Here is a 27800-nt window from a genome sequence, read left to right as displayed (position 1 = left end):
ATGTCGGGGCATTGCCAGCAGATCAAGGGACGTGATTGTTCACCTCTATTCGACATTGGTGAGGCCTCATCTGGAGTACTGTGTCCAGTTTTGGGCCCCACACTACAACAAGGATGTGGAAAAATTGGAAAGAGTCCAGTGGAGGGCAACAAAAATGATTAGGGGACTGGAACACATGAGTTATGAGGAGAGGCTGAGGGAACTGGGGATGTTTAGTCTACGGAAGAGAAGAATGAGGGGGGATTTGATAGCTGCTTTCAACTACCTGAAAGGGGGTTCCAGAGAGGATGGCTCTAGACTGTTCTCAGTGGTAGCAGATGACAGAACAAGGAGTAATGGTCTCAAGTTGCAGTGGGGGAGATTTAGGTTGGATATTAGGAAAAACTTTTTCACTAGGAGGGTGGTGAAACACTGGAATGCGTTACCCAGGGAGGTGGTGGAATCTCCTTCCCTAGAAGTTTTTAAGGTCAGGCTTGACAAAGCCCTGGCTGGGATGTTTTAGTTGGGGTTGGTCCTGCTCTGAGCAGGGGGTTGGACTAGATGACCTCCTGAGGTCCCTTCAAACCCTGATATTCTATGATTCTATGCGCGGGCCTGTCCCTATGAAATCAGGACATCTGGTCGCCCTAGGTCAGCTCCTAACCGGGCACTAGCTTGATCTTCTCAAATAAGCGATTTCACCGATTTTCAACAAGAAACCATTAGGCTAGTCCCGAGACCAGGCCACAGGCACAGCTCCCTCCAGGGGTAGCCAGGGCTCCTCGTGTCTGATGAGGGCAGCTGGCTGGGAGTTCACAGCAGCGCTGCTCAGGCACGAAGACCCGAGCCCTGTGCAAAGGGGTGCGGATAGATGCGCCCCCAGCGCGGGGCAGGGGCAGACGCAGACCCCAAGAACCGGCCCAGACGGAACGCGGGACACGCGCCCTGCGCTCCGCCCACGGTAGGTGGCGCTGTTCCTGCGCGGGCAGGCTCCGGGGACCCCTTCTCTTTGCAGGAGCTGGGGGGGGCGCCGACTCCCGGCATGCACTCTGCCTCCCCGGCGTGGCCGTGCCGCCCAGCCCCAGCCCCTAGCGAGGCGGCACCGGGACTCTGCCCAGCCCGCAGCGGGAGCGGAGCTCGGCCGGGCCGGGCCCGCGGGAGCAGCCCCGCCCGGGGGGGCCATGGCCGAGCGGGCCGCTGCCCAGGTAAGGGCCCGGCGGGCGGGGGAGCCCCGGGCCCGGGAGCGGCCCGCGGGGAGCGCGGTGCTGCCCGGCCGGGCTGGGGCTGAGCCCCGGGGCGGGGGCGGCCGGTCCCGGGCCGCAGCGGGGGCGGCTCCGGCTGGGAGCAGGGCCCGGGGTTTTGGTGCTCCCCCCGCTGCAGGGACCGGCGCCCCCGCTCGGCCCAAATACCCTGAGCCAGGTGGCGGGTCCGTGCCAGGTGCCGCCCGGGATTTGCTCTTCACGGGGGCGCAGAGGCTGCTGGAGCGTCTGTCCGGGGTAGCCCCGGAGGCCGCTGTGGGCTGCGCGCCCGGTGGCGCAGGTGCAGGAGCGGGACCTGTCTGGCCGGGGAGCGTCCCGGGCTCTGCCCTGCTCCCCTGGACACTCAGTAAACCGCGGGCCCGGTCAGGAGCCTCACAGCCTGAGGGACTGCTGCCGCCCTTCGGCCCCAGTGCCCCGGGGAAGACTGTGCGCCATCTCCCTGGGGTGCCAGGGTCGTCCTCTGCGGGTTCAGCTGTAGGCTTGGGACCTGGAGATTTTTAGACACGCCTAGTGAGTGTAACAAGGAGAAGGGAACGGACAAGGGGCTCTCACAGCAATAGGATTATCGGTCAGTCAGCCAGTTAGGCCCTGATCCTGCACAGTGTTCCTTGGTGATGGAGCTTCTGTGCTCATCCCTAGTCCTGTTGATTTCAGTGGGGCACTGCACAGGGTTCTGCCCACACAGAGCAGCCTGCAGGATTTGGGTATTGGATATATGCATATTCTGGTGGTTCAGTTAAGTGTTTTATTTTGTTTTTTTTTTCATAAAACATTACTATTGTTGAGTTGCTTTTTGTGGGCATTGTGGAAGAAGTGAGTCTTGAGGGGTTTGAGTGAAGTGTGTGTTTCAGCTTGGCAGACAAGAATTGGTCAGGCCAGAATATTCTAAAGAAAAAAAATAGCAGGATTGCTGTAATGAATTTAGCAAATCAGTGGCAGCTCTGCTGATGTAACCTGTGGGTCAAGTCCCAGACCAATGTATTATAAACCTCTAAACATTACCTATAGTGAAAATGTTAACAGATCTTTTGACTATTCTATCCAGATTAGAACTGCAGAGTGCTCAAAAGTTTTCCTTAATAGGGTTTATGTGAAGATTTTCTTTCACATGACTCCTTATGAAATTCCCATCCCAAATATTGTTTTATTAAAGACTAACAGATTTATTTGGGCATAAGCTTTCATGGGTAAAAAATCCACTTCTTTAGATGCATGGAGTGAAAATTACAGGTGCAGGCAAAAATATATGTTGGCACATGAAGAGAAGGGAGTTACCTTACAAGTGGAGAACCAATGTTGAAGGCCAATTTAGACAGGATGGATGTGGTCCACTCCCAATAATTGATGAGGAGGTGTCAATACCAAGAGACGGAAAATTGGGGACAATTTATACCTTCCAGTCAGTGGCACTGCTATGGGTACCCGCATGGCCCCACAGTATGCCAACATTTTTATGGCTGACTTAGAACAACACTTCCTCAGCTCTCGTCCCCTAGCACCCCTCCTCTACTTATGCTACATTGATGACATCTTCATCATATGGACCCATGGGAAGGAGGCCCTTGAAGAATTCCACCTGGATTTCAACAATTTCCACCCTGTCATCAACCTCAGACTGGACCAGTCCACACAAGAGATCCATTTCCTGGACACTACAGTGCAAATAAGTGACGGTCACATAAACCCCACCCTATACCGGAAACCTACTGACCGCTATACTTACCTACATGCCTCCAGCTTTCATCCAGACCACACTACGCAATTCATTGTCTATAGCCAAGCCCTAAGATTCAACCGCGTTTGCTCCAATCCCTCAGACAGAGACAAACACCTACAAGATCTCTATCAAGCATTCTTAAAACTACAATACCCACCTGGGGAAGTGAGGAAACAGATTGCCAGAGCGAGATGGGTCCCCAGAAGTCACCTATTACAGGACAGGCCCAACAAGGAAAATAACAGAACACCACTGGCCATCACATACAGCCCCTAGCTAAAACCTCTCCAGCGCATCATCAACGATCTACAACCTATCCTGGAAAACGATCCCCCGCTCTCACAGGCCTTGGGAGGCAGGCTAATCCTTGCTTACAGACAGCCCCCAACCTGAAGCAAATACTCACCAGCAACTATACATCACACCACAGAAATACTAACCCAGGAGCCAATCCCTGTAACAAACCCAGTTGCCTTCTTTGTCCCCATATCTACTCTAGCAACACCATGATAGGACCCAACCACACCATCAGAGGCTCATTCACCTGCACATCTGCTAATGTGATATATATGCCATTATGTGCCAGCAATGCCCCTCTGCCATGTACATTGGCCAAACCGGACAGTCTCTATGTGAAAGGATAAATGGACAGAAATCAGACATCAGGAATGGTAACATACAAAAGCCAGTAGGAGAACACTTCAATCTCCCTGGACACTCAATAACAGATTTAAAAGTAGCCATGCTTCAACAAAAAACCTTCAAAAACAGACTTCAAAGAGAAACTGCAGAACTACAATCCATTTGCAAACTTAACACCATTAACTTGGGCTTGAAGAGGGACTGGGAGTAGCTGGCTCCCTACAAAAGCAATTTTCCCTCTCTTGGTATTGACACCTCCTCATCAATTATTGGGAGTGGACCACATCCCCCCTGACTGAATTGGCCTTGTCATCACTGGTTCTCCACTGGTAAGGTAACTCCCTTCTCTTCATGTGCCAATATATATTATTTATGCCTGTATCTGTAATTTTCACTCCATTCATCTGAAGAAGTGGATTTTTTACCCACAAAAATGTATGCCCAAATAAATCTGTTAGTGTTTAAGGTGCCACCAGACACCTTTTTGTTTTTGTGGATACAGACTAATTTAGCTACCCCTCTAAATCTCGTTTTGAGTGTCAAACAGACCCAAAGCCTCAAATCAAAACTCAGTAGTAACCAGAGTTTTGCTTGGCTCTGTTGCAAACTGTCCCAGGTGTGTTAGCAAGGCTTATGAACCTTAGTGGTGCACATCATCTGAGTTTTCACTTCGTAATAATCCCAGCACAGATGGGTTGGTGTGGTGGTGTTTGCTTTGTATTACAATAATGCCCGAAGGCCCCAACCAAAATCAGAGCTTCAATGTGCTCAGCCTATACAAACCCATAGTAAAAGACAGTCGTTGCTCCGAAGAGCTAACCGTGTAGACAAGAAGCAGTCACAGAGAGGTGAAATTACACAACACGTGTTACAACACAGATCAGTGGCAGAGGTGGGAATAGAACCCAGCTCTCCTGACTATCAGTCCACTAGATCGTATATTGGTTTTGTTGGGACTGTTTTGCACAACTCTAAATTTGACCCTATTAAAAACAAAGATCTAATCGCAAGGTTTGAGCAGCCCATGATCTACTTCTATGTTGTTTCTCTTTGTAGCTTATTTTGCTAGTTGGGAACATAAACCCAGCTCTCTTTAATTTTTGTCCTTGCAAACAGGCATCAGAATGGGACACAGAGGTACAAGCTCCCCTTATCCCAGATGTAAGTTTTGTGAAAGAAACCCAGCTGCAGACTGCGGCTATTTCCTTGTGGACTGTGGTAGCTGCTGTTCAAGCGGTGGAGAGGAAAGTGGAGTCTCATGCTATGCGATTGCTGAATTTGGAGCGGAGATCAGGGACAGCTGAGAAGAAATTTGTGGACTGTGAGAAAACAGTGGTAGAGTTTGGTAACCAGTTGGAAAGTAAGTGGGCCGTGCTGGGAACTCTGATCCAGGAGTATGGACTGCTGCAGAGAAGACTGGAGAACATGGAGAACCTGCTGAAGAATAGGAACTTCTGGATCCTAAGAATTCCTCCTGCTAGTAAAGGAGAAGACCCAAAGGTAACAGTAACCCATCTAGTACTTTCGTGTAAAACCAATGTATACTGTGTCGGAGAAGTTTTTATGTCCCTATAAATCACCATTGTAAAATAGCTTGGCTGGAAGGAGCAGTCTGACTGGCTGCTAGCTGTATTGCTTATTAAGCAAGTACTTGATCCACAAGATATGTGAAAGCAATTATGAAATGTATACCCATGTTGCACTGCCCTACTCCAGTGTATCATGCAGAATGAGCATTCTGCTGCAGACTAGCGAACAGTTCAATATAAAAAAAAAGAAATCTCTTTTTAAAAAAAAAAAAAAAAAAGAAATTTCATATAAAAATCCCTATGTTAAAATATTATGCTTCCAAAGTGAAACACTTAAGTCTGGAAATGCCAAAATCTGTTGCTCCCCTAAACTTAAGTCTGCTTCTTTATCCATATGCATTACAGTACAGCCCCTAGGTGGGCATGATTACATGCTGTTTTCCATGGGACCCTGGACCCCTGCCTCACACAATAAAGTTGGGCACTATCTAGTGCGGTGTTTATCCCAGACTGTATCATGCCGTGACCCCCTTTGGGTTCACCTCTGTTAATGCGACATGCCCCCGCCCCCAGTAATTAGCATTCAGGATGGACAAAGAAAAATTCCATCTTAACAGCCTGTTTGAAAATAGTTGGTGGATAGCCAGGCCCAAATTAACCATTGCATACTCGCACAAGGCCTCTGTTTTGGGGGGCCCTGACCACTGGACCATAATAAGGGATAGGCAACTGGCAGCCCAGGTGGGGGGCACATGAAACCTGCCAGATCATTTTATTTGGCCCGCCACCGTGTGCGGAGAAAGGGGAAGGCTCTGCCCCCTCCACCTTCCTCATCTCACCAGTTGCTCTTGTGCCCTCCATGTGGGGCTTGTGACCAGCTGCCAGCCATTAAAGGCATGCTGCCCCTACTGCTATGAGAGCATTTTATGGCTCTGGTAGCAGGTGGTGCTGCCTAGCTGCCCAAAGAGCTGGTTGCTTCAAAGCTCTCTTTTATTTCATAGGCTACACTTGCAAACATAACCTTCTTTTAACAAAGCTTTTTGGGTGGGATATTGGATGCTTTCAAATTTTAGATGCATTTTTCAACGTACCTTCAGCCAGCTGAGTAATGCTGCTTTCCAGGCTAAGTACATGGCTTAAAACTATTAGATTTTTAATTTAAAAAAAAAATTTTAAGAGAGAAGTAAACCATAACCTCCTACTGAAAGTCTCCCAAACTTTAAGAAATGTAAGCTATACTTCTGACTTTCTGGGTCAGGACCATCTAAACAATTTCTATTAAGTTGAAAAAATATATATATTTTGCGGACATAGGTATATTAACCAAGCAAAGGACAGATGACAATGAATACAATCTACTGTTAGTCATTATGATCCACAGCCAGGCATTCATCTGTTTTTAAAAAAAAATATTTAAATGGGGAGGAAATCTATTCAATCTGTTTTTATATAAATTATATATTTTACTTTTATTAGAAATTATAGTTTTCTACATTGTTCATAAAAGGTAATGGTCTTAATGCTCTCTTCAGAGGCATGTCACTTTCTACAGGGAGAGCTGATGGGCCAGTTTCTATTGTAAAACTGGAATGACTCCATTAACTTCACTGACTATTCCAGATTCTGCTGCAAGTGAAAGCAGGATCTGGCCCAAAGTCCCATACTGTGAAAAACCACCGTGTTTGGGATGGCTTCCAGTCTACAGTTTTTATCTGTTGTCTTTCCACAAACTCCGAACAAGAATGGTGTTTGAGCTGTACCTTGTTCCAGTACAGTATCTGAGAACAATGGAATAATACTTGATTCTAGAATATATGATTAAAAATAGGGCAAAATTACCATGTGCAGGTAGTCACCTCTTGGTCCATAGCCACTCCAGCACTTCGGAAACTGAGTGATCCATGTTAAATAGCCAAGTTACGAGTAATATGTGTTCTGTAAAGGGTTTTTGGGCCATTAGATTAGATGCATAGTGAAGTAATCTTACTGAGAGGGGCTTGGATTCCAGGGTGATGTGTGGTATAAATACTCAAAAGACAAATGTTTGTATAGTGCATGCAGTGTTCTTCAGTACTGGATAAAGCAAAGTAGATTTTTGACGTGTAGCGATGTCAGCACTAGGGGGCTGGTTAGCAAGCAGAAGTGAAAGGCATTTTTAAATAATACCTTTAACAGTCACTAAATATATACAGATCCTCTTGAAATCAAAGGCCGTAACTACATGCTCCTGACTTCTAAAATGCTTTGTCTAATTTTTTTTAAATTTTAAAGTTTCTGTGGGAATACTATTTAAAATGTTTTCCATATAAACATGACTATGGCACTCATCCTGTACCTGATCTGGAGAGACCACCTCTAAGGGTGAGCAAGTAGTTCACTCTCCAAGCCCATTCCAGTCTCAATGCAGAGACTTCTAGCAAGGCCATCATTTGGTGCCAGTTTTCATGATGGTTATTCTGGAGTGGACACCTGTTGACTGGACATGGGAGGGAGACCCACCTGCTTATATACAGACCAATGAGCAGTCATCCCAAAGCTAAATTTCTGCAATTTCCAACCCATTTTTCTGTTCTACAAGGTGAAAGGATAGCTGGTGTCAGGAGGCGATAGCAGCAGAAGGTGCTGAGTGTGTGACACTTGTGATTTCAGGTCCCAGTGGCGTTTGATGATGTCTCAATCCAAATTCCCCGGGAGAAGTGGGAGAATTTGGAAGAGTGGCAGAAAGAGCTTTACAAGAATGTGATGAAGGGCAACTATGAGTCTTTGATCTCACTAGGTAAAGAGCATTTTACACTTATTGGAGGCTTTGCAATCTGACTTGATGAATTTCTTCTATCCCAAGGCTGTTCTCAACTTCTTCTGATTTCTGGTGGATCAGCACCTATCTCAGACCCTGTGTGATAGACCAGCTCCACAAATCTTCCCAATTTAGAGAGATTTCAAAAAGCTAACGCGGTTCCTGATCCCTCCACTGAGTTTTCTGATACTGAGTTTTCTGGTACTGAGCTAATTGTGTTAGTGTAAGCTCCGGCCATGTCCAGAAACCTGACCTATTCATTGTGTGAAGGTGTTGCAAGATCTTCTGCATTAATGGCTGTCTCAAGGCTTCTGCCCATGTTATACTAGAAACACACATTTTTAAAATTAGGGCTTTGCAAAAGGTTCGCACAAGAACCCTGACCCACCTGATATTGGGGAGGACTAAGGTGCTGTTAATTTATGCAAACCTGAGAGTGCCAGCAAGTTTTGAGGAAGTGATTACTAGGTCCGTGCTCTGGAAACTGTCCCTTGGTACAGACTGTCTTTCTGATTATTGACTTGTCTTGAATCCCCCTTTCTATGATGAGGATTATAGCAAGGCAACTCTGGCAGTATCTGGAGGAGCCAAGGAAATCTGAGCACAGGCACCTTTGTTTTAGACTGGCTCCTTAGTCAGTGATCTCTTCCTGGAAAGAAATGAAGATCCAAGTGTCTAGTCTGATTCTTTTAGATCTGCCAGATACCTTTGATACTGCCAGCCTCACGGTATTCTTGACATGTCTGCATATCTTGCTGTGGGTGGATTGACAGCTGCTCATGAATGGTGGCAGGTTTTTCTCTCAAGATACGATGATGAGAGAGAAGTGTCCTACACACTTAGAGACCTTCCAGTTCCTTGATATCCTATAGGTTGCCTTTATTCTCCAGCAGCCCAGTAAAGCCCAGCAGTCTGCACTTTGGGGTTGTGTGAGGGAATCCCCCCATCCTGTAAGGAGCTCCCATTTTCCAGCAGACATTTGTTCTTCTGCATGATCTTCGTTCACAATTTCTTACATCTGTGCAGATTACCTGTCTCTTCCAGAGAGGCAAGGAGGTTGGCTTAAAACCAGGAGAACCCCTTTAAAACTAAAATCGGTACTTACTATATCCTCAATACCTCTTTTCCCTGAACAGACCATGCAATTTCCAAGCCTGATATTTTATCGCGGATTGAACAAGGGGAAGAGCTCTGTGCTGGGGAGCTGCAGGACTTGGAAGTGAGAGAGATCCCTACAGAACCTAGCACAGGTGAGTAATGGACTGAAATGGAAAAGTGAGTGCAGTTAAAAGTAGGGAATTCCACCAAAGAATAGAAATATGAGGAAAAAACACATGAGCTTGATACGTTTTAACTGACCGTTTTCTTATCTTCATTGCAGATGTCATTCATGACTTTCCACCTGCCCCAGTTACTTCTGTCTCTGCCGGTCCCAGCACAGGTAATACATAAAATCCACTTGGAACACTGATTGCAGTTAATGTTGAGAATCCTGCTCATGTAGTCACAGCTTAAATTCCTGTGAGCAGGTTCTTATTATCCTGCTCTTGCACCAATCTTTCCTTGTTCTGGCTCTTCAGAGTATTCTGATCATCTGATATATTCACCCCATATTTTTTAATTTCCATTTTAACGTGTGCAAACCGTCAGAACGTGCATCTCTTCCAGCAAAGAAATAGTCAAATTCACCACTGGTATATGTTAATGCAACTCTCAGTGGAGTCGTGCCAGTTTGCTCCAACCGGATACTTGGTCCATTGTGTTGGTTTCAGATCAGCTCTCAAATACTGAATAAGATGTTCCGTGGATTATACATAAGCTGTGATGTCACCCTCTTTCCTCTGAACAGAATCTCCCATTTCTACCACGGACATTATCTCATGGATTAAACAAGAAGAGGAGCAGAGCATACGAGCTCAAGAGAATGCTAAGGAACAAGAAACGCATAGAAGTACCTGCACCAGTGAGTACAGGAGTGAAATAACTGAGGAACAGTGAGTAAATTGCCTGAGAGTTACTTTCCTGAGGTGGCTGGTCCCCTGGATTTGTTGGGAGGCCCAGGCAGAGCCATCTCTCTGTACATTTTGGGTTTAGAGTGTCATCCTGGAGGGAGGACATTCCCCATGGATGCAGCTCCAATGGAAAGACAGAGGCAGGGCTTTGCTAATGATTCGGAGGTGAAGGGGCAGCTGTTAGATTTCCAGTGGGGTACAGGTGGAGAATCCACTTGAGGGGAAAGTTTTCAGCAGCTGTGTGGGCTAGGAACCCTAGTTGCCCAAGCGTAAAAAGAGTGGGGATATGAATAATTTTTCCTCTCCTCCTGGAAAGAATGCCCATCTCTTATGACTGATCTCCACAGAACTGGACTTGGTCTTCAGTTTCTTTGTTATTAAAAATGGCCCAGAAGGCAGAGTATGGTGTAGAGAACCAGAAGGAGGCAGACTGCAATATGACTGATTTCCTCCAGTGTTGGGATTGAGGGCCCTGTAACATTCAGTTTTTAATTTTTTTTTTAATTTTAAAGGTGCTTTATTGATAAAAGAACCAGTAGTTGCTCATTAAGTATTCATCCATGCCCCACACAGTAAATATCACCTTATACTACTTGGCCAGATAAAATGAATATTAATACTTGTAAGTCCCTTAATTCTTATACAGTTGGGAATGTTGTTTTTCCTCTCTCCATAACAGTGAAAGCTTCACTCCACTCCATACCAGTTTTTATTCCTATATATAAAACTTTCTGTAAACAGATAAACCCTGATCCTGCCCTGAGCTCTGTACAGTCCTCCACCTGTGCAGAACATCTTGCAAGATGGGGGCTTAAAACACTAATCACGTGTACATAGAAGGCTGGTTTCATACAGCACAAGGCTCTTCTGTGACTCTGATTTCTAGGTAGAAATTTATCTTTGGAAACATCACAGGGAATGATCTTGTATTTTGAAAAGCACTAGGAAATCAGAGAGAGTGTCCCCTTTTATCTTGGTGTGACTGAATACAGATCTAGACGCATGTATTGCCCCTTCTTAGTTCCAAAGCTTTGGATTTAGACTTTTCTTAGAAGTGAAACTCATCACAAAATAACTCAGCTCAAAATGTCTTCTTGGTGTAACGCACTAGAAAAAAAGGGGAAGATTTTCACTCGGCTTCTGTCCCACACCAGTTGTATGATCAGGCAATAAATAAGGTTTAGAGCCAGCTGTGTTGTAATTTTGGTGAAAAATGATGGGACATGGCAAGAATGATTCTTAGAGCTTCATTTTTGACTAGTCAATCTAGAGGCCAGTTTGGGGTGAGGAGCTAGCCCAATGGAGAACTCTCTGTAAATAGCTGGATATGGATAACTTCCTAGTACAGGGTGGGCAAACTTTTTGGCCTGAGGGCCACATCTGGGTGGGGAAATTATATGCAGGGCCATGAATATAGGGAAGGGGGGTTGGGTATGGGATGGGGTGCGGTGTGCAGGAAGGGGCTCAGGGCAAGGGGTTGGGATGCAGGAGAGGGCTCAGGGTAGGGGGTTGGGGTGCAGGAGAGGGCTCAAGGTACAGGGTTGGGGGCTCAGGGCAGGGGGTTGTGGTGCAGGAGGGAATGTAGGGTGTGGGAGGCGGTGCGGTGTGCAGGAAGGGGCTCAGGGCAAGGGGTTGGGGTGCAGGAGGGGGCTCAGGGCAGGGGGTTGGGGTGCAGGAGGAGTGCGGGGTAGGGGAGGAGGTTGGGGTGCAGGGTGCAGGAGGGGTTTGGGGTGCGGGCTCTGGCCCAGTGCCACTTACCTTGAGCAGTTCTGGGGTGGCAGCGGTGTGCAGTGGGGCTAAGGCAGGCTCCCTGCCTGCCCTGGCCCCGCGCCTCTCCCAGAAGCAGCTAGCATGTCCGACAGTGACTCCTGGGGGTGGAGTGGGGCAGGCGGCTCTGTCGCGCGCTGCCCTCGCCTGTGGGTACCACTCTTGAAACTCCCATTGGCCACGTTTCTCTGTTCCCGCCCAGTGGGAGCTGCGAGGGGCTGTGCCTGAAAACAAGGAAAGCGCACGGAGCCCTCTGCTCCCCCAGGGGCCGCAGGGACATGGTGCCAGCTGCTTCCAGGAGTGGCGTGGGGCCAGGGAAGGCAGGGAGCCTGTCTTAGCCCTGCTGCACCACGGGGCTGGCAGTCTTGCGGGCCAGATTGAAAGCCTTGACGGGCTATAGTTTGCCCTCCCCTGTTCTAGTACCTACAGATTGAGAGTGAAGTTTTTCTTACCTGGCACTGTCTCAACAGACCATTCCGAGCATTTTTGTAGAACATGCAGAAGAGAAATCCAACTTCATGGGATTCCATTGTGAATCAGAAATCTCCAAATCTTAAGGGGTTTCTTTATTTCAAATTGATGCGTAAGTAACGTAAGGATTATCTCCTCCCCCTCCTCCCCCCCCCCCGCTCCCCCTCTAGCAGATGATAGGTTCTTGGTCAAACATGAGGAGCGTCCTCAGGAGAGAGGTCCTGTGAACCAGGAACTGCCTGTGACCTTATCAGGAAGATCAGAAGCATGTGTTTTCCAAATAACCAGCTGCGAAAATCAGCCCAATTCAAACATGCAGCTCATCTCAAACGCAACCTCTACAGCACACAGTCTGGGGGAATCCATTCAAGGTGAAACAGAGTTTGGTCAGTTTCCAAATGTCGCCGCCCAACAGGGAAGCCAACTGGGAGAAAGACCATATTTGTGCAGTGAGTGTGGGAGGTGCTTCAGCCAGAAAGACATCTTCATATCACATCAGAGAACCCACACCGCTGAGAAACCCTATTCCTGCTCCGAGTGCGGGAAAAAGTTTGCCCAGCAATCCAATCTGAACAACCACTTCCGGCTCCACACAGGTGAGAGGCTTTATGTGTGTTCACAGTGCGGGAAGAGCTTCATCCACCAGTCCAGGCTCACCTACCACTACAGAGTCCACACGGGAGAGCGGCCCTACATGTGCACAGAGTGTGGGAAGGGCTTCACCGAGCAATCCAAATTAACAAACCACTGTCGAATCCACACAGGTGAGAGGCCGCACACCTGTGCCGAGTGCGGGAAGAGCTTCAGTCTGAAGATAAGCCTTATAATTCACCAGAGAAATCACGCCAAGGAAAGACCTTATGAATGCACTGAATGTGGCTTAAACTTCAATTGTCACTCAGGACTCATCAGGCATCAGATGATTCACACGGGGGAGCGGCCCTATAAATGCACAGACTGTGGGAAAGGCTTCATGCGGAAGGAGCATCTTCTGAACCACCAGCGACTGCACACAGGAGAGAGACCCTACCAATGTACGGTGTGCGGGAAGAGCTTCATTCGGAAGCATCATCTTCTGAAACATCAGCGGATCCACACGGGGGAGCGGCCCTACCAGTGCGCCGAGTGTGGCAAAAGCTTTAGGTATAAACAGTCGCTCAAAGATCACCTGAGAATTCATAGCGCAGAGCAGAGGCAGCCGGAAATTTCCCAGGGCCTTTTGCAGGAAATAGAAACTGGGCTCCTTGATGTTAAAATAGAAAATACATGGTAGCATGATTGTAAATAGTTGCCTAATAAAAGTACATCAGCTCCAGCAAATTGGAAGAGGATATTATCGCGTTATAAAGGTAAGTAAAAGCAGACATTCAAACTTCCCTCTCTTAGAGGAGCACACTCATGAGCTTCTAAATCCATGAGCCCTTGAGAAGAAAGGATGCTCAGTGTGCTCATGTGAATTCTACAAAGGGGAAGGGAGGGCATGAACTTTGGCTTTATATCTGTCAAACTCATTATTGAGATGATTTTTACTTTAGTTTTGGTCCAACTCCTGTTTGAAGACCTTTCCAGTTAAAGCTTACCTTGCTGTGTATGTCAATCTGTTATACACACAAACACACACACACTGTATAAAAATTTATTGAATCTTTATTTTGAGCAGTCAATGCTTTTCTTTAGTTCTTGGACTTTATTTTAGGGAAAACAGGAACATGAGGTTAGATGTGACCCAGGTGAGAACTTTTTAAAAAATAATAATAATCCACTTGTTTTTAAAAAACAATACCGTTAGGATCCTGCAACGTTTTACAGATTGAACACTTTCCAAAAGAGCCTCATCAACATGAACCATGTCTTGGAAAACTTGAGTGGTCCCTTCTGAGAATTTGCTGATTTTAAAAAAAACGCTACAGAGTTAATGTAGTTTTTATAAGATAGTCAAGTGTTGCTTGCGTGCATAACACTGCCGATATTAAGTGTAAGACCACTATTTATAAACCAAACATTTATTACTATGTGATTTTATTAAGTGTTGGGTTTTCTTTCTCTCAAAAAAGACAAGATTTTTGCAATTCCTCAGTATTTAAAAGTCTAATGACTGGAAACAAAGTGGGTTTTCTGTACATATGGGAAATGGGAAAACTACATAAAAAATTATCAAAACTTTTGTTTTAAAGATATTTTTTTCTCCAGCCATGCAACTGAAATAATGTTGTTGTACTGTGATCACTCCATTAGCTAACACATCTCCATGCTGGGATATTAGTGGCCCTACAGCCTGTAAATGGTGCTGTTTGTACACAGATTCCAGGGGGGAAAGAATTCTTTGGCGGGTAGGGAATGTAATTCTTCTGAGGCACTTTGTTCTCCTTTGTTTAAACATTGATGGACGGGATAATATGGGTGTATGCTTCTGCATAGCTCTTTATTACATGGCTTAGTCACGTGTGCAAAGTGTAAACTAATTTTGCTCTATTGCTAGCCTAGCACCAAATTAAGGTTCTGATCATTTAACTTCGTGAGACTGAGCAGACTGCTGCACCTGCATCAAGCCCTGCTGAAGTCAGTGAGGCTCTGTGCGGACACAACTGCCCACATGGAGGAAGTTGCAGGATTGGGGCCTAAATTTGATTGTATATGCACCAAGGCCCTGATCCAGTCTCCCCTGAAGCCAATGAGTTTTTTCCATTGGCTTCAGTGGGCTTTGGGGCAGGCTGCCAGTGTGCTAAAATATAGAAAACTCAGCACAAGGACCAAAAAGACCCTGCAATTGTGACATTTAGTATAGTAGTTGGGGCTTGTTGGGGGATGGGGGGGGGGGTGTTCTAATTTTTGCTTTGCTGCTGTTTTTAGGCTTCCTAGTTATCCTGTAAAGAACCAAAGTCCGGGGGGAAAAATCGCTGCAAAAATAAGTCTGATAAATATCTTCCACCATGCTTAGGAGCCAGGTCTTCAATCTCTGAATCAGAACAAAAATTTGTGAGGGAGTAGCACTGAAAACTCAGTTTTGTTTTTCATTTACATTAATTGCAGCTGGCTGCTAATAAGTGTTCGCATCAGAGAAGTGCATGCCCCTGTGGACTTAACATGAAGCTACTGCAGTGCATTCAGGTCAAAAACATCTTTGTAAAGATTATAGTATATACTGGACTCAGGTCTTAGTTTCAGGAGAATATTGACCTGAGGCTTAAGAGCTTCTGAGCACTGTCCAGGCCTCTCAGGATTTGGCCTATTATAGTTAGGTTGAGTGAAAAGGAATTACTTGTAATGGGTAACTGGCCATTCACTCTGCAGTTTCAGGCGTTCTGTTCCATCAGTGGTCACTATGGCAACAGTTTTCCCCCTTTTTCTAAACCTCAACTCACATGAACAAGTAAGTATGTCCATTCCTGTTTACTGCTATTCTCAGTCTGCTCTAGAAAATAGATGAGGGTGCAGAGAATACCTTTCAGCAGCCTGGGTGTAATCATCCAGCGACTCTGATATATAGTCAATGCCATTGTGTTAATTTAAATCACTGAACACATCCATACAACCTTTTATGTAAAGTCTCTGCTTTTGTATAAACTGCCAGCACTTGAATAATTTTAACATCTTTGGCATGAAAGCTTGTGTGTTAACTTTTATGGACCAATAAATGTTGTTACCTGATTTATCCTGTCTGCTGTGTTTTAACACGTTGTAGCAGAGGTTTTGTCATTCTGACGTAACACAGGAGGTCATCTGAAGCATGAGCATTTTCCCAAGATGGATAGATTCTCCTGCAGCTAAAATCCTCTTCCTAGCAGCCTCTTTCTTGTCATCACCTCTCCTTCCTTCCCATTTTAAGTGTGCTGCAGTTAGTCAAAGGACTTCCTTTGGGTCAGTAAATGGCAGGCAGCAAAATGGAAGAGAAAAAAACATGCTTACTTACATTGGAAGCTCTTTGGGGCAGGGATTCCTTTTACTCTGTTTGTACCCCATCTAGTACAATGGAGTCCTGCTCCATAACTGCAACTCCTAGGTGCTACTGCCATACAAATAAATAACGTTTCAATCTTGCATAAGGCCTGTAGCTTTAAACAGTGTTTAAACCGTTTGGCACAGTTTAAAACATGGTTCTAGTTGAAAAAGTATAAATATACTTTAGCTCACCAGTGTGGAAAGAGGCCTTTTAAGTGAATTAGAAATTATTTTTGAACAGAACTTCTTGTACTGTTTATCAGGATGTTTGGTTAAACTGGTGCAGCAAGAACAGTGGAAGGTGTAATTCTACCCTGAAAAGTGAAATTGAAAATAGCAACTTCTTACTCAAAAGCTCTGCTCCTATGTGTCTTGAGAGCCTTAGCTCCTGACTTCATTAACAAAACTAAGTTTTTCTTCTGCTTAGCCTGTTTAAGTCTGCAGAGCCAACACAATTAAGAGAAGGAGCTGGAGTCTATTCCTTCATGTGCATCATTGTTACTACATCCTATGCAGTTACACCTATGTAAACCCATTGAAAGCAATGAGGTTTCATGGCTGTTGAGGGCTTAATTCGGGGCTATATAAGACAGAACCTAGCCTGATTCAGATAAATCCAGTCTGAGATTGCAGGGCTGGGAAAAACAAATTTTACTTATTAAATGTGCTTATGTTACAGAGAAATAATTGAATGACAGTAAACAAGCCCCTACAATGCCAATTTTGAGAGTTGCTTTTCAGAACGGACACACACTTTTTAAAGAGCATGGAGATCATTTACAAAAGAGTCTGAAAGCTCGATAACGGAGGGTGGTGCCCTAATGCCCCTTCTTTAGTGCTTTACATTTCCACTGCCCTGTATCAACTGGAATTAGTGCTCTTCACCAGTAGACGGGTGGCCTGTAATATACAGAAGGTCGGACTAGATCTGCTAGTCCCGTCTAGCTTTTAACTGTATGACTATTTGCATCAGGCTCACCTGCAAACCATGTACTGTCATTGGCAGTGGGGGCTGCTGCCAGAGATGATTAGAGCAGCAGGGGAAATTAAAGGGACAAAATTAATCTATTCACAAAGTACAGCTAGGGTTTTTTTCTCCTGGACCTACAGCCCAAATGAATTATGGAACCAGTAGTGAGGTAGGCCCAAATGCTGGCCATCATTATGTGGGAGGAAAGGGGCTGTAAGATGGCTCCGCACTGGGCTCCTGTCTGAACAGGTTGTGTGGCTGGTGTGCGTAGGGAGAGGTGTGGTGGTGCGACAGGTGTGGACAAGGATAAGAGCTCACCCCAAAATACTCATTCCCATTCTCACCCCCTACATCCTGCCTGCCTCCATGCAGGGGCCTTGTGAAGCTTCACTTGTACGAAACAATTCCACAGTATTTTGGAGCCAGGGCTTCAACCCCTGCAGGTCCCAACAGCAGTGCTGCGGGGAGGGGGTAATTGCTGTTGTATTTTTATGCCTTAGAGGCAGTCACAGCTGTGGGGGGGGCGGCATCTGTCACTGGGAGCCGGGTGCACGGGATGTGCAGGTCCCCCTTTAATTCCCGCAGCAGCTAAGCATAAAGACAGGCCTGCGCTCCCTGCAGAGGGAGGGACCCTGCATGGGAGCCGGTCATCGGCGAGGGCCCAGGGCTGGCGTCAGACAGGAGCGGGGTGGGCCTGGCCCCCCAGGAGCGGGCACCGTGGGTGTGGAACTGGGCAGATGCAAAACGGGCTGTGGATGTGGAAGGCAGGGCGGGGACGGACCTCCAGGGCTGTCAGCCCAGGGCTGGGCTAATCGCCCGCCCGCTTCCATCCCGCCCCAGAGGAGGATGCACGTTCCCAAGAGAGACCCCCGGAGACCCGCCCCGGCGCTGCTCGGCGCCCCCAGGGGCTCGTGCGAACAGCTGCCCGCTCCGCAGGGCGGCCCCGGGTTCAAATCCTGCGGGAACGGCGGGGTGCGCGGCCCCTCCCGGCAGCCAGGCCGCTGCTCCCTCCCTCCGGGCCGCGCTCGCTCTGCTCCGCCCGGCAGCGGGGCCGGCCCGTGGCGAGGCGGCGCCGGGACTCTGCCCAGCCCGCAGTGGGAGCGGGGCGGGGCTCGGCCGGGCCGGGCCCGCGGGAGCAGCCCCGCCCGGGGGGGCCATGGCCGAGCGGGCCGCTGCCCAGGTGAGGGCCCGGCGGGCGGGGGAGCCTCGGGGCCCGGGAGCTTCTCCCCGCCCGGCCCGGGCCCCGGCAGCGCGGTGCGGCGCGTTCTCTGCGCCCCCTCTCGGGGCCGGCTGGCGTCCGGGGCCCCGGGGCTAAAGTCTGCTGGGAAGGCGAGTGGCCGCGGCTCCGGCCTGGGGCAAGGCCTGCTTCGGGCTCTCCCAGCCAGGCAGCACCCGGGGGGCTTGCTTCGCCCGCGGCGGTTTCACAGGGTTTCAGAGCCCTGCCAGCTGCGGGCTCGGCCCTGAGGTGGCGAAGAAGGGGGGGGGGGAGGTTCCAAAGTTACCTGGTCTCTGACCCCTTTCGCACTCCTCCCCCCCACGCCCCGGGCAGAGATTGGCTTTGTCTCACTTGTCCCCTCTGGGTCAAGGACAATAGCCCCGTCTTCTCTGTCCTGCAACTTCTAGACCTGGCAGAGTCTTTTGGCTCTGGTGTCCTAAAACTGGCCGGGGATGTGGTGAGGGGAGCGTTTGTGTGTACCATCCTGAAATAGACAGCGGTGGAAATCCGATCAAACCTTCCTGAGCTCCTATAATTCCATTGTTTTGTACATCTGTCATAACTTTGTAACTAGCCTTTGTCGGTGCGTAAGAATGGGCATGCTGGTTCCATCTAGCCCAGTGTCCTGTCTTCTGAGAGTGGCCACTGCCAGATGCTTCAGAGGGAGTGAACAAAACAGGGCAGTTGGAGTGATCTATCCTGTCGTCCAGTCCCAGCATCTAACAGTTGGAGGTTTAGGGACACTCAGAGCCCAACGTTGTGTCCCTGACCATCTCGGCTAACAGCCATTGACAGACCTATCCTTCATCAACTTCTCTAATTTATTTTTTTAACCCAATTATACTTTTGGTCTTCACAACATCACCTGGAAACAAGTTCCAGAAATTGAGCATGCATTGTGCGAGGAAGTACTTCCTTATGTTTGTGTTAAACCTGCTGCCGATTAATTTCATCAGGTGACCTAATTCTTGTGTTATGTGAAGGGGTAAACAGCGCTTCCTTATTCACTTTCTCCACTCCAGTCAGGATTTTATAGACCTCTGTCATATCCCCCTTTAGCCAGCTCTTTTCTAAGATCAAAGTCTGATCTTTTTAATCTCTTCTCATATGGAAGTTGTTCCACACCCCGAATAATTTTTGTTGCTCTTCCCAACTCTGATACCTTGTTTGAGATGGGGTGACCAGAATTGCTTTCCGTATTCAAGATGTGGGCGTACCATGGATTTATATAGAGGCAATAGGATATTTTCTGTCATACTTTCTATCGCTTTCCTAATGAATTTCTAACAGTCTGTTCGCTTTTTTGACTGCTGCTGCACATTGAGCAGATGTGTTCAGAGAACTATCCATGATGACTCCAAGATCTCTTTCTTGAGGGGTAACAGCCTATTTAGATCTCATCATTTTGTATGTGTAATTGGGTCAGATTATGTTTTCCAATATGCATTACTTTGCATTTATCGACATTGAATTTCATCTGCCATTTTGTTGCCCAGTCACCCAGTATTGTGAGGTCCCTTACACTCTTCACATTCTGCTTTGGACTTAACTATCTTGAGTAGTTTTGTGTCGTCTGCAATCTTTGCCACCTCACTGTTTATCCTTTTTTCCAGACCATTTATGAATATGTTGAACAGCCCTGGTCCCAGTACAGATCCTTGGGGGACTCTGCTAGTTACCGCTCTTCACTGTGAAAATTGACTGTTTATTTGTACCCTTTATTTCCTGTCTTTTAACCAGTTACTGAGCCATGAGAGGACCTTCCCTCTTATCCCATGACTGTTTAGTTTGTTTAAGAGCGTTTGGTGAGGGACCTTGTCAAAAGGTCTCTGAAAGTCCCCCTTGTCCACATGTTTGTTGACCCTCTCAAAGAACTCTAGAAAATTGGTGAGGCATGAATTCGTTTTACAAAGGCTGTGTTGACTCTTCTGCCACACATTGTGTGCATCGTAGTGTCTGATCATTCTGTTCTTTACTATAGTTTCAACCAGTTTGCCTGGCACTGAAGTTAGGCTTAACGACCTGTAATTGCCAGGATTGCCTCTGGAGCCTTTTTAAAAAATTGGCGTCACGTTAGCTACCCTCCTGTTACCCACACACTCTAGGGCTCCCACCTTTACCCTTCCGTGGACTCAAGCCTAACCCAGTTAATTTAGGCACCTACCCTTACCCAGTTTCTAGGGCTCAAGTTTGCGGGGCCTTTTACCAATGAAAGAGCCGTACACAGTATTATCCTTAACTTCTAGTTATTAACAGTTACCAAACAGAATACACACACTAAGCATACATTGCTCACTACTCCCAATAAGGCAGACAAACTTTTCCTGGTGGCCAGTCAAGATTAGATCGGCAGGGGCTCCAGCTTCCCGTGTAGTGTGATTGGCAGGGTGTTCATAGAATCATAGAATATCAGGGTTGGAAGGGACCCCAGAAGGTCATCTAGTCCAACCCCCTGCTCAAAGCAGGACCAAGTCCCAGTTAAATCATCCCAGCCAGGGCTTTGTCAAGCCTGACCTTAAAAACCTCTAAGGAAGGAGATTCTACCACCTCCCTAGGTAACGCATTCCAGTGTTTCACCACCCTCTTAGTGAAAAAGTTTTTCCTAATATCCAATCTAAACCTCCCCCATTGCAACTTGAATGTTGAGGTCCAGCAATTCTGATCTGGGGTTGTGTCCTGAAGTTAGGTTCCAAAAAACTTCCTTTTGGACCCCAGTTTGTTAAACTTGAGTCCTGCTTAGCTCTACCTTAACCAATCAATCATTTTAAACGAAAGTCTACCAAACAGTTTTCAGAGTAGCAGCCGTGTTAGTCTGTATTCACGAAAAGAAAAGGAGTACTTGTGGCACCTTAGAGACTAACAAATTTATTTGAGCATAAGCTTTCGTGAGCTACAGCTCACTTCATCGGATGCAACTACCAAACAGTGTTTTTCACCAATCACAGCCCATTACAAAACAATTCTTTACCCAGTCAGATCCCACCACTTTAGTTGATTTAAATCTTGCAAAATTAGTTATGCCGCAGACAGAAACAATCAAAAAACCAGACAAAGACTATACAGATAAACAGTAGAGAAGTGGGGACCATAAAGACAAAACAATGGAAGTACAGATTTCACAATCACAACTGTTAAGTGATTCCTTGCCAGACAAAATGATGTCAAACAAAATTTTCTTTAAAGATTTTAAGATCTGTTTCTTTATCTGGTGATGACGGGTCCTGTTAGGACAGGGGCGCCTTCTTAACAGTCTGATGTTACACTGCTTTGATGCAATTTAGATAGTAGTTCTGGTTTTCGTCCTGTAATCTGCTCTCAGTCATTCTTATCCTCTTATACAAATTAATTGTGTGCATGTGATGAATTCTAGAACCTTGTGACAAACTTCATTTATCTTGCACCACGCCTGCCCTCTGCCCATTTATCTATCTCACCTGGAACATGCAGTGTTCAACCTCTGAGCAGCTTCAAATCAAAGCCTGCTCATCTGCCCAAGGCTCAGATAGTCACTGATTCAGAACTGACTGGCTTCAGGCCCAATGTATTACAACTCTGCAGGACTAGAAAGGGGAAGCTTATTTCACCTGAAGGGGGAAATCCCCAGCTTCCCAACAGGATGCACAGCACTTGCTTCTGGCCCTGCAAAGTCCTGAGAATAAACATAGAAACAAATATAGAAAAGCTATTTTAGGCCCCTGTTAGAATTGTTGATGACTCCATCTTCATCTGAAAGATTTAGAATCATGGTAGCGAAGGGAGACTAGCTTCAAAAGCAGAGGGATACAAAAAGAATCCCAGCAAAAGGCATTGGTTAGTTAGTTCTGTAACCTGTGGCATATGCAGAATGCATGTTGGTGCAGTCCTGTCGAAAGGCTTACCTGGCCCTTGTTTGGGATGACCTATGTGACTCCTGAGTTGTGTAGCCATCCCAAACTCAAGCCGATTAAAACCATTGATTGTGTACAGATTTCCAAACCCTGAAGTGTGTTCCCCTGGCAATGGACGAGAATATTGTAGATAAATCCCATTCCTCACTCCAACTTTGAAACCTCTGATTTCCCACTGCCGTGCTTGCCCTGCCTTTCCTGTGTGTCTCGCACTACGCTCCAGCAGGAAGGCCAGTCTGCTGCAAAGCATTCTGGGTGCTCCGACATCCTGTGGCATATGTGTGGGAGGGCAAAGGTGAGTAAGCCAGCAGGAGTGTCTGTCAGACAGGAAGGAGATAGGGGAGCAGAGGTCCTGTAGGTGGAGCCTGTGCAGGTACCAGATGACAAGCCCCAGAGAGGAAACGGTTTGGCCACCAAGCTTGTGTGTTATACACTGTGGTTTTTGCTCTAATAAAAGTTGTCCTTTCATCTACCTTTTCCCTTCTAGACTAACGCTGCTGCCAGCCCTTTCTGCATTATGTATTGGAGACGTCCTTCATCCGAGCCAGGTGACATCAATGTCCTGATTCTCTCTTTTGTGCCAGCAGATGCTGAGCTCATGATCAAAACAGAGGAGCAACGCCCTGAAGAAGGCCCTACCAACCTGGAGCTACCTGGGCCGTTGCCAGGACGAGCAGAGGAGGGAGCTTTCCAGGATGCTGAACGGGAAGCAGCCGTTGAGAGTCCTTGCACTTCGGTCAGCTCTCCAGGCAACACCCTGGGGGAACTTACTCAGCATGAAAGAGAACTCAAACCTGTTGCTGCCCAGCTCAGGGGCGATGCAGGAATAGCCCCCTGTGCGTGTGCCCAATGTGGGAGGAACTTCACTCAAAAGGACATTCTCCTGTCGCACGAGAGACTCCACACGGGTGAGAGGCCCTACACCTGTGCTGACTGTGGGAAGAGCTTTAGGCTCAAGATCAGCTTTGTGAAGCACCAGAGATGCCACACCAAGGAGCGGCCCTATCCATGTAGCGAACGCCAGAAGAGCTTCAAGTGCCACTCGGCGCTCATGCGGCACCAGATGATCCACAGGGGAGAGCGGCCGTATAAATGCGACCAGTGCAACAAAAGCTACAGCCGCAAGGAGCACCTCCAGAGCCGCCAGCGGTTGCCCACCGGGGAGAGGCCCTTCCAGTGCGCAACCTGCGGGAAGAGCTTCAGTCAAAAGTTCGTGCTTGTCTCGCATCAGCAGATGCACACAGGGGAGTGGCCTTATAAATGCACAGAGTGTGGGAAAGGCGTCGGTGAGAAATCCAAGCTGGCCAGGCACTACAGGATCCACACCGGTGAAAACCCCTACAGCAGCGCCCAGTGCGGGAAGAGCTTCCGCCCCAAGGTGAGCTTCGTAAGGCGCCAGACGAGCCATGGCAGTGAGCAGCCCTACCCGTGCGCACGGTGCGGCAAGAACTATAGCTACCTCTCCAGCCTCCTCCGGCGCCAGCTGATTCACACGGGGCAGCAGCCCCATCAGTGCAACAAGTGCGGCAAAAGCTATGCCGAGAAATACCGCCTGCGGAATCGCCAGCATGTCCACCTGGACGAGGGATCGGAGCGGTGCATCCCCTGTGGGAAGAGCGTCTCGGGGAAGCAGGACCTCCTAAGCCACCAGCAGAGCCGTGCTGACGGACGCCATCCGTGTGCCACGTGTGGACAAAGCATCTGGCTCGTGGAGAGCGGAGTAAAGCACCAAAGAAACCATGGCAGGGAGAAGCTCTACGAATGCAGTGACTGCGGGAAGAGCTTCAAGTGCCAGTCAGAGCTCACCTGCCACCGGAGAGTCCACACGGGGGAGAGGCCTTACAAATGCACCAAGTGTGACAAAAGCTACAGCCAGAAGTACCATCTCCTCCAGCACCTGCGCGTTCACACGGGGGAGCGGCCCCATCAGTGCAGTGACTGTGGGAAGAGCTTCATCCGGAAAGAACATCTCCTGAAACACCAGCGGATCCACGCTGGAGGGAGGCCTCTCCAGTGCAGCGAATGCGGGAGAAGCTTCCGATATAAGCAGTTGCTGAAAGACCATCAGAGGGCGCATGGAGTGGAGCCAGATCACCTGGAGGCTTCCCCAAAGACTGAAGCCTGGGTTCCTTAATGCAGACATAGGTTCCAGCCTGCCACATATCTTCCAACAAGCGAAGCAAATACAATACAGCGAGTTAACACACTCACCGTGCCCTGATCTGGAAAGCACTTACATGCGTGATTAACTTTAAGCATGTGACTTCCATGGGACCAGTCACATCCTTAGTTTTTGCAGGTTCGGTCTCCATGTCTGTATTTATCATATAGCAGCCAAAGCTACGGAACCACCTGAGTGCTGGAGGAACATTCACTGCCAGAGATCGCTCACCCTTGGAGCTGGGAGGGAGCCACTGGGAGGGAGACCTGAGCCTATGTGGCAGACTCGGCTAAACTGGAAACTGACTAGAAACTTTTGATAGCTAGATTCCTCCGCGCCCCCCCTACCCCCTTGTGTACAGCAGGGGCGTCTCTCATATCCTGCAGCTGGTGTCTTGTTAGAATTCTCATCACAGATTTGTTTTATATGTACAGTTTGTGTATGGCCCCCATGGTTTCAGGTTTGCACATGTCCATTCTCTTCTAGCTAGGAGCTGTAGGCTACTTTGTGGTTTACCACTGTTCCCCTGTGTAAAGACTCTATGGAAAGAATGGAGGGTAAGTGACCTATTGCCCACTTGCATGTCATTTTCTAGAGACCGGACAGGACTGCTCATGCATGGCCTTGGGGGCTGGAGCCAGCCCTATCCTGGCCACTAAAAATAGGTCCTTTGGGTGAGCATAGGATTGGAAGTCCTGCATCCTAATCCTGGCTCTGCCTGCCTGGCCTTGGGCTGTGCCTCCGTGGCCATGCTTGTACATGACTTTGGATAATGTGTGACTTTGTTACGTTCATCGGTAATAAACTGAACGTGTTTGATTTCCTAGATAATTGGTTTAAAATGAGTTTTGAGTAACTATCAGTGATAACGAGAGTCCAAGAGGTGGCGATTCCTACGTATGAGCCCAGGCCGCTCAGGCAGATGCTGGGAGGAAAGCAGGGCTTACAACCCCAGGGCTCTTAGCGGGAACCACCCCATTGGTGCTCCCAAACCTACTGAAGTCATGAAGGGCAGGACACTGAAGATGGACAGGCAAATGCAAGCTGTACTCTGCCCCCAGTCCCATCTCGAGTGCTTGTTACTCTCTTACAAAGGAGAAGTGTTGATGCATTTTGAACCAATGTATGACACTAAATAATAAAGGAGCAGGTGCAAGTCTGTGGATACTGAGTCCTGACCCCAACTGGCTAATCTGACAGCAGGAAGAGTCACAGGAGAGGGGAACAAAGACAAGGAAGGTTATGTGACTGTGTGAGCGTACAGACCTTAGCCTGAAGGTTACACAGGTGTGTTTAAATATACGCAGCTGGATTCTAAGCCCACTTGAAGGAGTGAGTTTAAATAAACTCTTTAAAAAGCCAAATATAGAGGCTGTGTTTTTGAACCCAACTCCATAGGAGGAAGTGAAACGGCAGTGACCCGTTTTCCTCCCACCATTTCATTGGAGGCAGGGAAATAAGTGTTCACCACAGCAGCATTCCCATAGGTGTGAATCTGTAGTGACCCTGGGTCAGCAAAGCAAAGGACTTACTACAAAATTAACTGCAGCCTCAACCCATAATGTGATGTTCTGGCAGAATTCCCATGAACTTCCAATGCGGACCCAAGGTAGAATGCATTATTTAACCCATTTGTACCAGTGTTTCCCCCCTTCCAGAGTAGCTGGCCATCCCTACTCTAGCTGTATTGAAAATGTACTTAAGTTCTGTCCAGAGACAGCCTGATCCCATGGAAAGCTGCCCAGTGATGTCCAATGGATGTAGAATCAGGTCTTAACTTCCTTTCCATGCTAAGTGGTTAAATTGCACTCTGCCTCACTTCCCTGAAGCAGAGTCTGAAGGGCAGCAGAGAGCCCGTCTAGCTACGGGCAGCTAGTTAGTTATAAGCTGAGTGTGTTGAGTCAGAGCAGCCCTCTTATCACTGGGATCAACTTCCACCATCCCCACACTGAATGTGCTTGTAATGGGGGACATTCACCTCTTGAGTGCCTCCTGGTGGCTGGGTGTGGTACCGCAGTCCTTTTCCCGCTTCTGGCACCCCCCTGTAGGTTGTTGACCAGGCTTGGCGGGTCTTCAGGGGCTCAGCCCTCTGGCTGGCTCACACAGTCACAATAAACCCCTTCCAAAGTCCAGTGGAACTGTCTGCCCTCCCCAGAGTTTTCAGCCCCAGCTCTGGGCCCTTTAAATTCAGCCCTTCATTCAGGCTCCCAGGTTTACACCACTTTGTCGGTGGGGGAAGCTGAGACGCCCCCTGCTCCAGGTTCCACCTCAGGCCACATGCTGCCCAATTGCAAGTCTTTGCTGCTCTTTCCGTGGGCCTTTCCTGCGGCCCTCTTATCAACACCCTTTACCTCAGGGTTAAAAGTTCTCAGGGCCTCTCTCTCCAGCTTCAGCAAATGCTGCTGGAACCTAACTCTGGTAGTCCCTCAAGCTTCTGCAGCTGGAGAGGGGCACCCTGCCTCCCCCATCTGGTCCCCACCAGGAACTGACTGCTGAGCCCCTGCAGATCCTTTTATCTGAGCCAGCTGGGCTCTGATTGGCTGCTTCCCTGAGGCCTCCCTAGGCAGGCCTGGATGACCCACCTTCGCTGCTCTTCTCCTGGGGCAGGATATAGTAGAACCACAGGGTTTCCTGTAGGGAGCTGTAAAAGCCAGGTGCATCCCTATTACAGTGCGATTTTAATATTTCTTGGAGTGGAGCCTCTTTCTGGGTTGCAATTCATGGCCTCTGTTATTTAGGACTAGGCCCAAAAGCAAGGTGTAAAGTACCCCATTCATCTCAAGGAGGTGTTGAGTCTGAACCCAAATGATGACAATTTTAACATCATTAGCATTAAATATTTCACTGTTGGTCACTTGATGAGAACCGTCCACCTCCACTGGGACTGTGGATGGAGCGTGAGTAGATGGTCCCAGCCGGAGAGGCCTGCTCCACCACTGTCTCGGCCAGTGGCTGGTTCAGTCACGCTCTGGTCACAATCCTTGAGCCGTGCTCAGAGCAGCTCCGTGGGTGGCGGATGCCAGAACGACCAGTTCAGGCCCCTACTGATACTTGCTAAATGATCCCAACTGGCAAGGCAGGGGTAGCACCCTTGGGGGTGGCAATAGCAAATAAATACATAGGGGAGAAGGGGCCGACTTAAGACGATTGCTAGGGTTCAGAGTGTCCCTGAATTCTCCTATCAACCACCAGGGACCCATGGCTTGCAGTAATGCTATAACAGCCACTCCTCCCCTGCGGGGCAAGCAATAGGGTCCTTGCACAAGCTGGGAGGAGGGCTGCAGGGACCAGCCAGGCATGGGCCAGGGAGGGAGGGTAAGTGAAGGCCCTGAGCTGGGCATATGACAGGAGCCAAGAGGAGAGGGCTCAGGGCAGGCCTGGCTCTTCAGCTACAGGCAGCCTGACACCCCCACAGTGAGAGCCCTGCATGGGCAGCAGCAATGTCCACCGGTCC

General features: G+C 48.1%; 1 protein-coding gene across 3 annotated transcripts; it reads left to right on the top strand.

Annotated features, from left to right (window-relative positions):
- Positions 1–1023: 1023 nt before the first annotated feature.
- Positions 1024–25710, top strand: LOC102934498 (zinc finger protein 398). 3 transcript variants are annotated; one of them, XM_043541793.1, is made up of 7 exons: positions 1024–1184; positions 4714–5097; positions 7776–7902; positions 9060–9173; positions 9305–9364; positions 9773–9886; positions 22773–25710. In XM_043541793.1, exons 1-7 carry the CDS (start codon positions 1161–1163, stop codon positions 24317–24319), a joined length of 2370 nt encoding a protein of 789 aa, XP_043397728.1. In that variant the 5' UTR covers positions 1024–1160; the 3' UTR covers positions 24320–25710. The 3 variants fall into 3 exon arrangements, with proteins under 3 accessions (XP_043397728.1, XP_037747316.1, XP_037747315.1); XM_037891388.2 differs by lacking the exon at positions 22773–25710 and adding an exon at positions 12347–15821 and having other exon boundaries at positions 1028–1184; XM_037891387.2 differs by lacking the exon at positions 22773–25710 and adding an exon at positions 12344–15821 and having other exon boundaries at positions 1028–1184.
- The last annotated feature ends 2090 nt before the right edge of the window (positions 25711–27800 follow it).

This window comes from Chelonia mydas, chromosome 2, assembly GCF_015237465.2.
Source record: "Chelonia mydas isolate rCheMyd1 chromosome 2, rCheMyd1.pri.v2, whole genome shotgun sequence".
Taxonomy (NCBI): Eukaryota; Metazoa; Chordata; order Testudines; family Cheloniidae; genus Chelonia; species Chelonia mydas.
This window is presented reverse-complemented; position numbering and strand designations above follow the sequence as displayed.

Bases quoted from the DNA above. Each gene is read 5' to 3' on its own strand.
- LOC102934498 (XM_043541793.1), top strand. From the start codon at position 1,161: ATGGCCGAGCGGGCCGCTGCCCAG. The intron at 9,174-9,304 runs GTGAGTAATGGA...TCTTCATTGCAG, and splicing joins CCCTACAGAACCTAGCACAG to ATGTCATTCATGACTTTCCA. The intron at 9,887-22,772 runs GTGAGTACAGGA...TTGTGCCAGCAG, and splicing joins GCATAGAAGTACCTGCACCA to ATGCTGAGCTCATGATCAAA.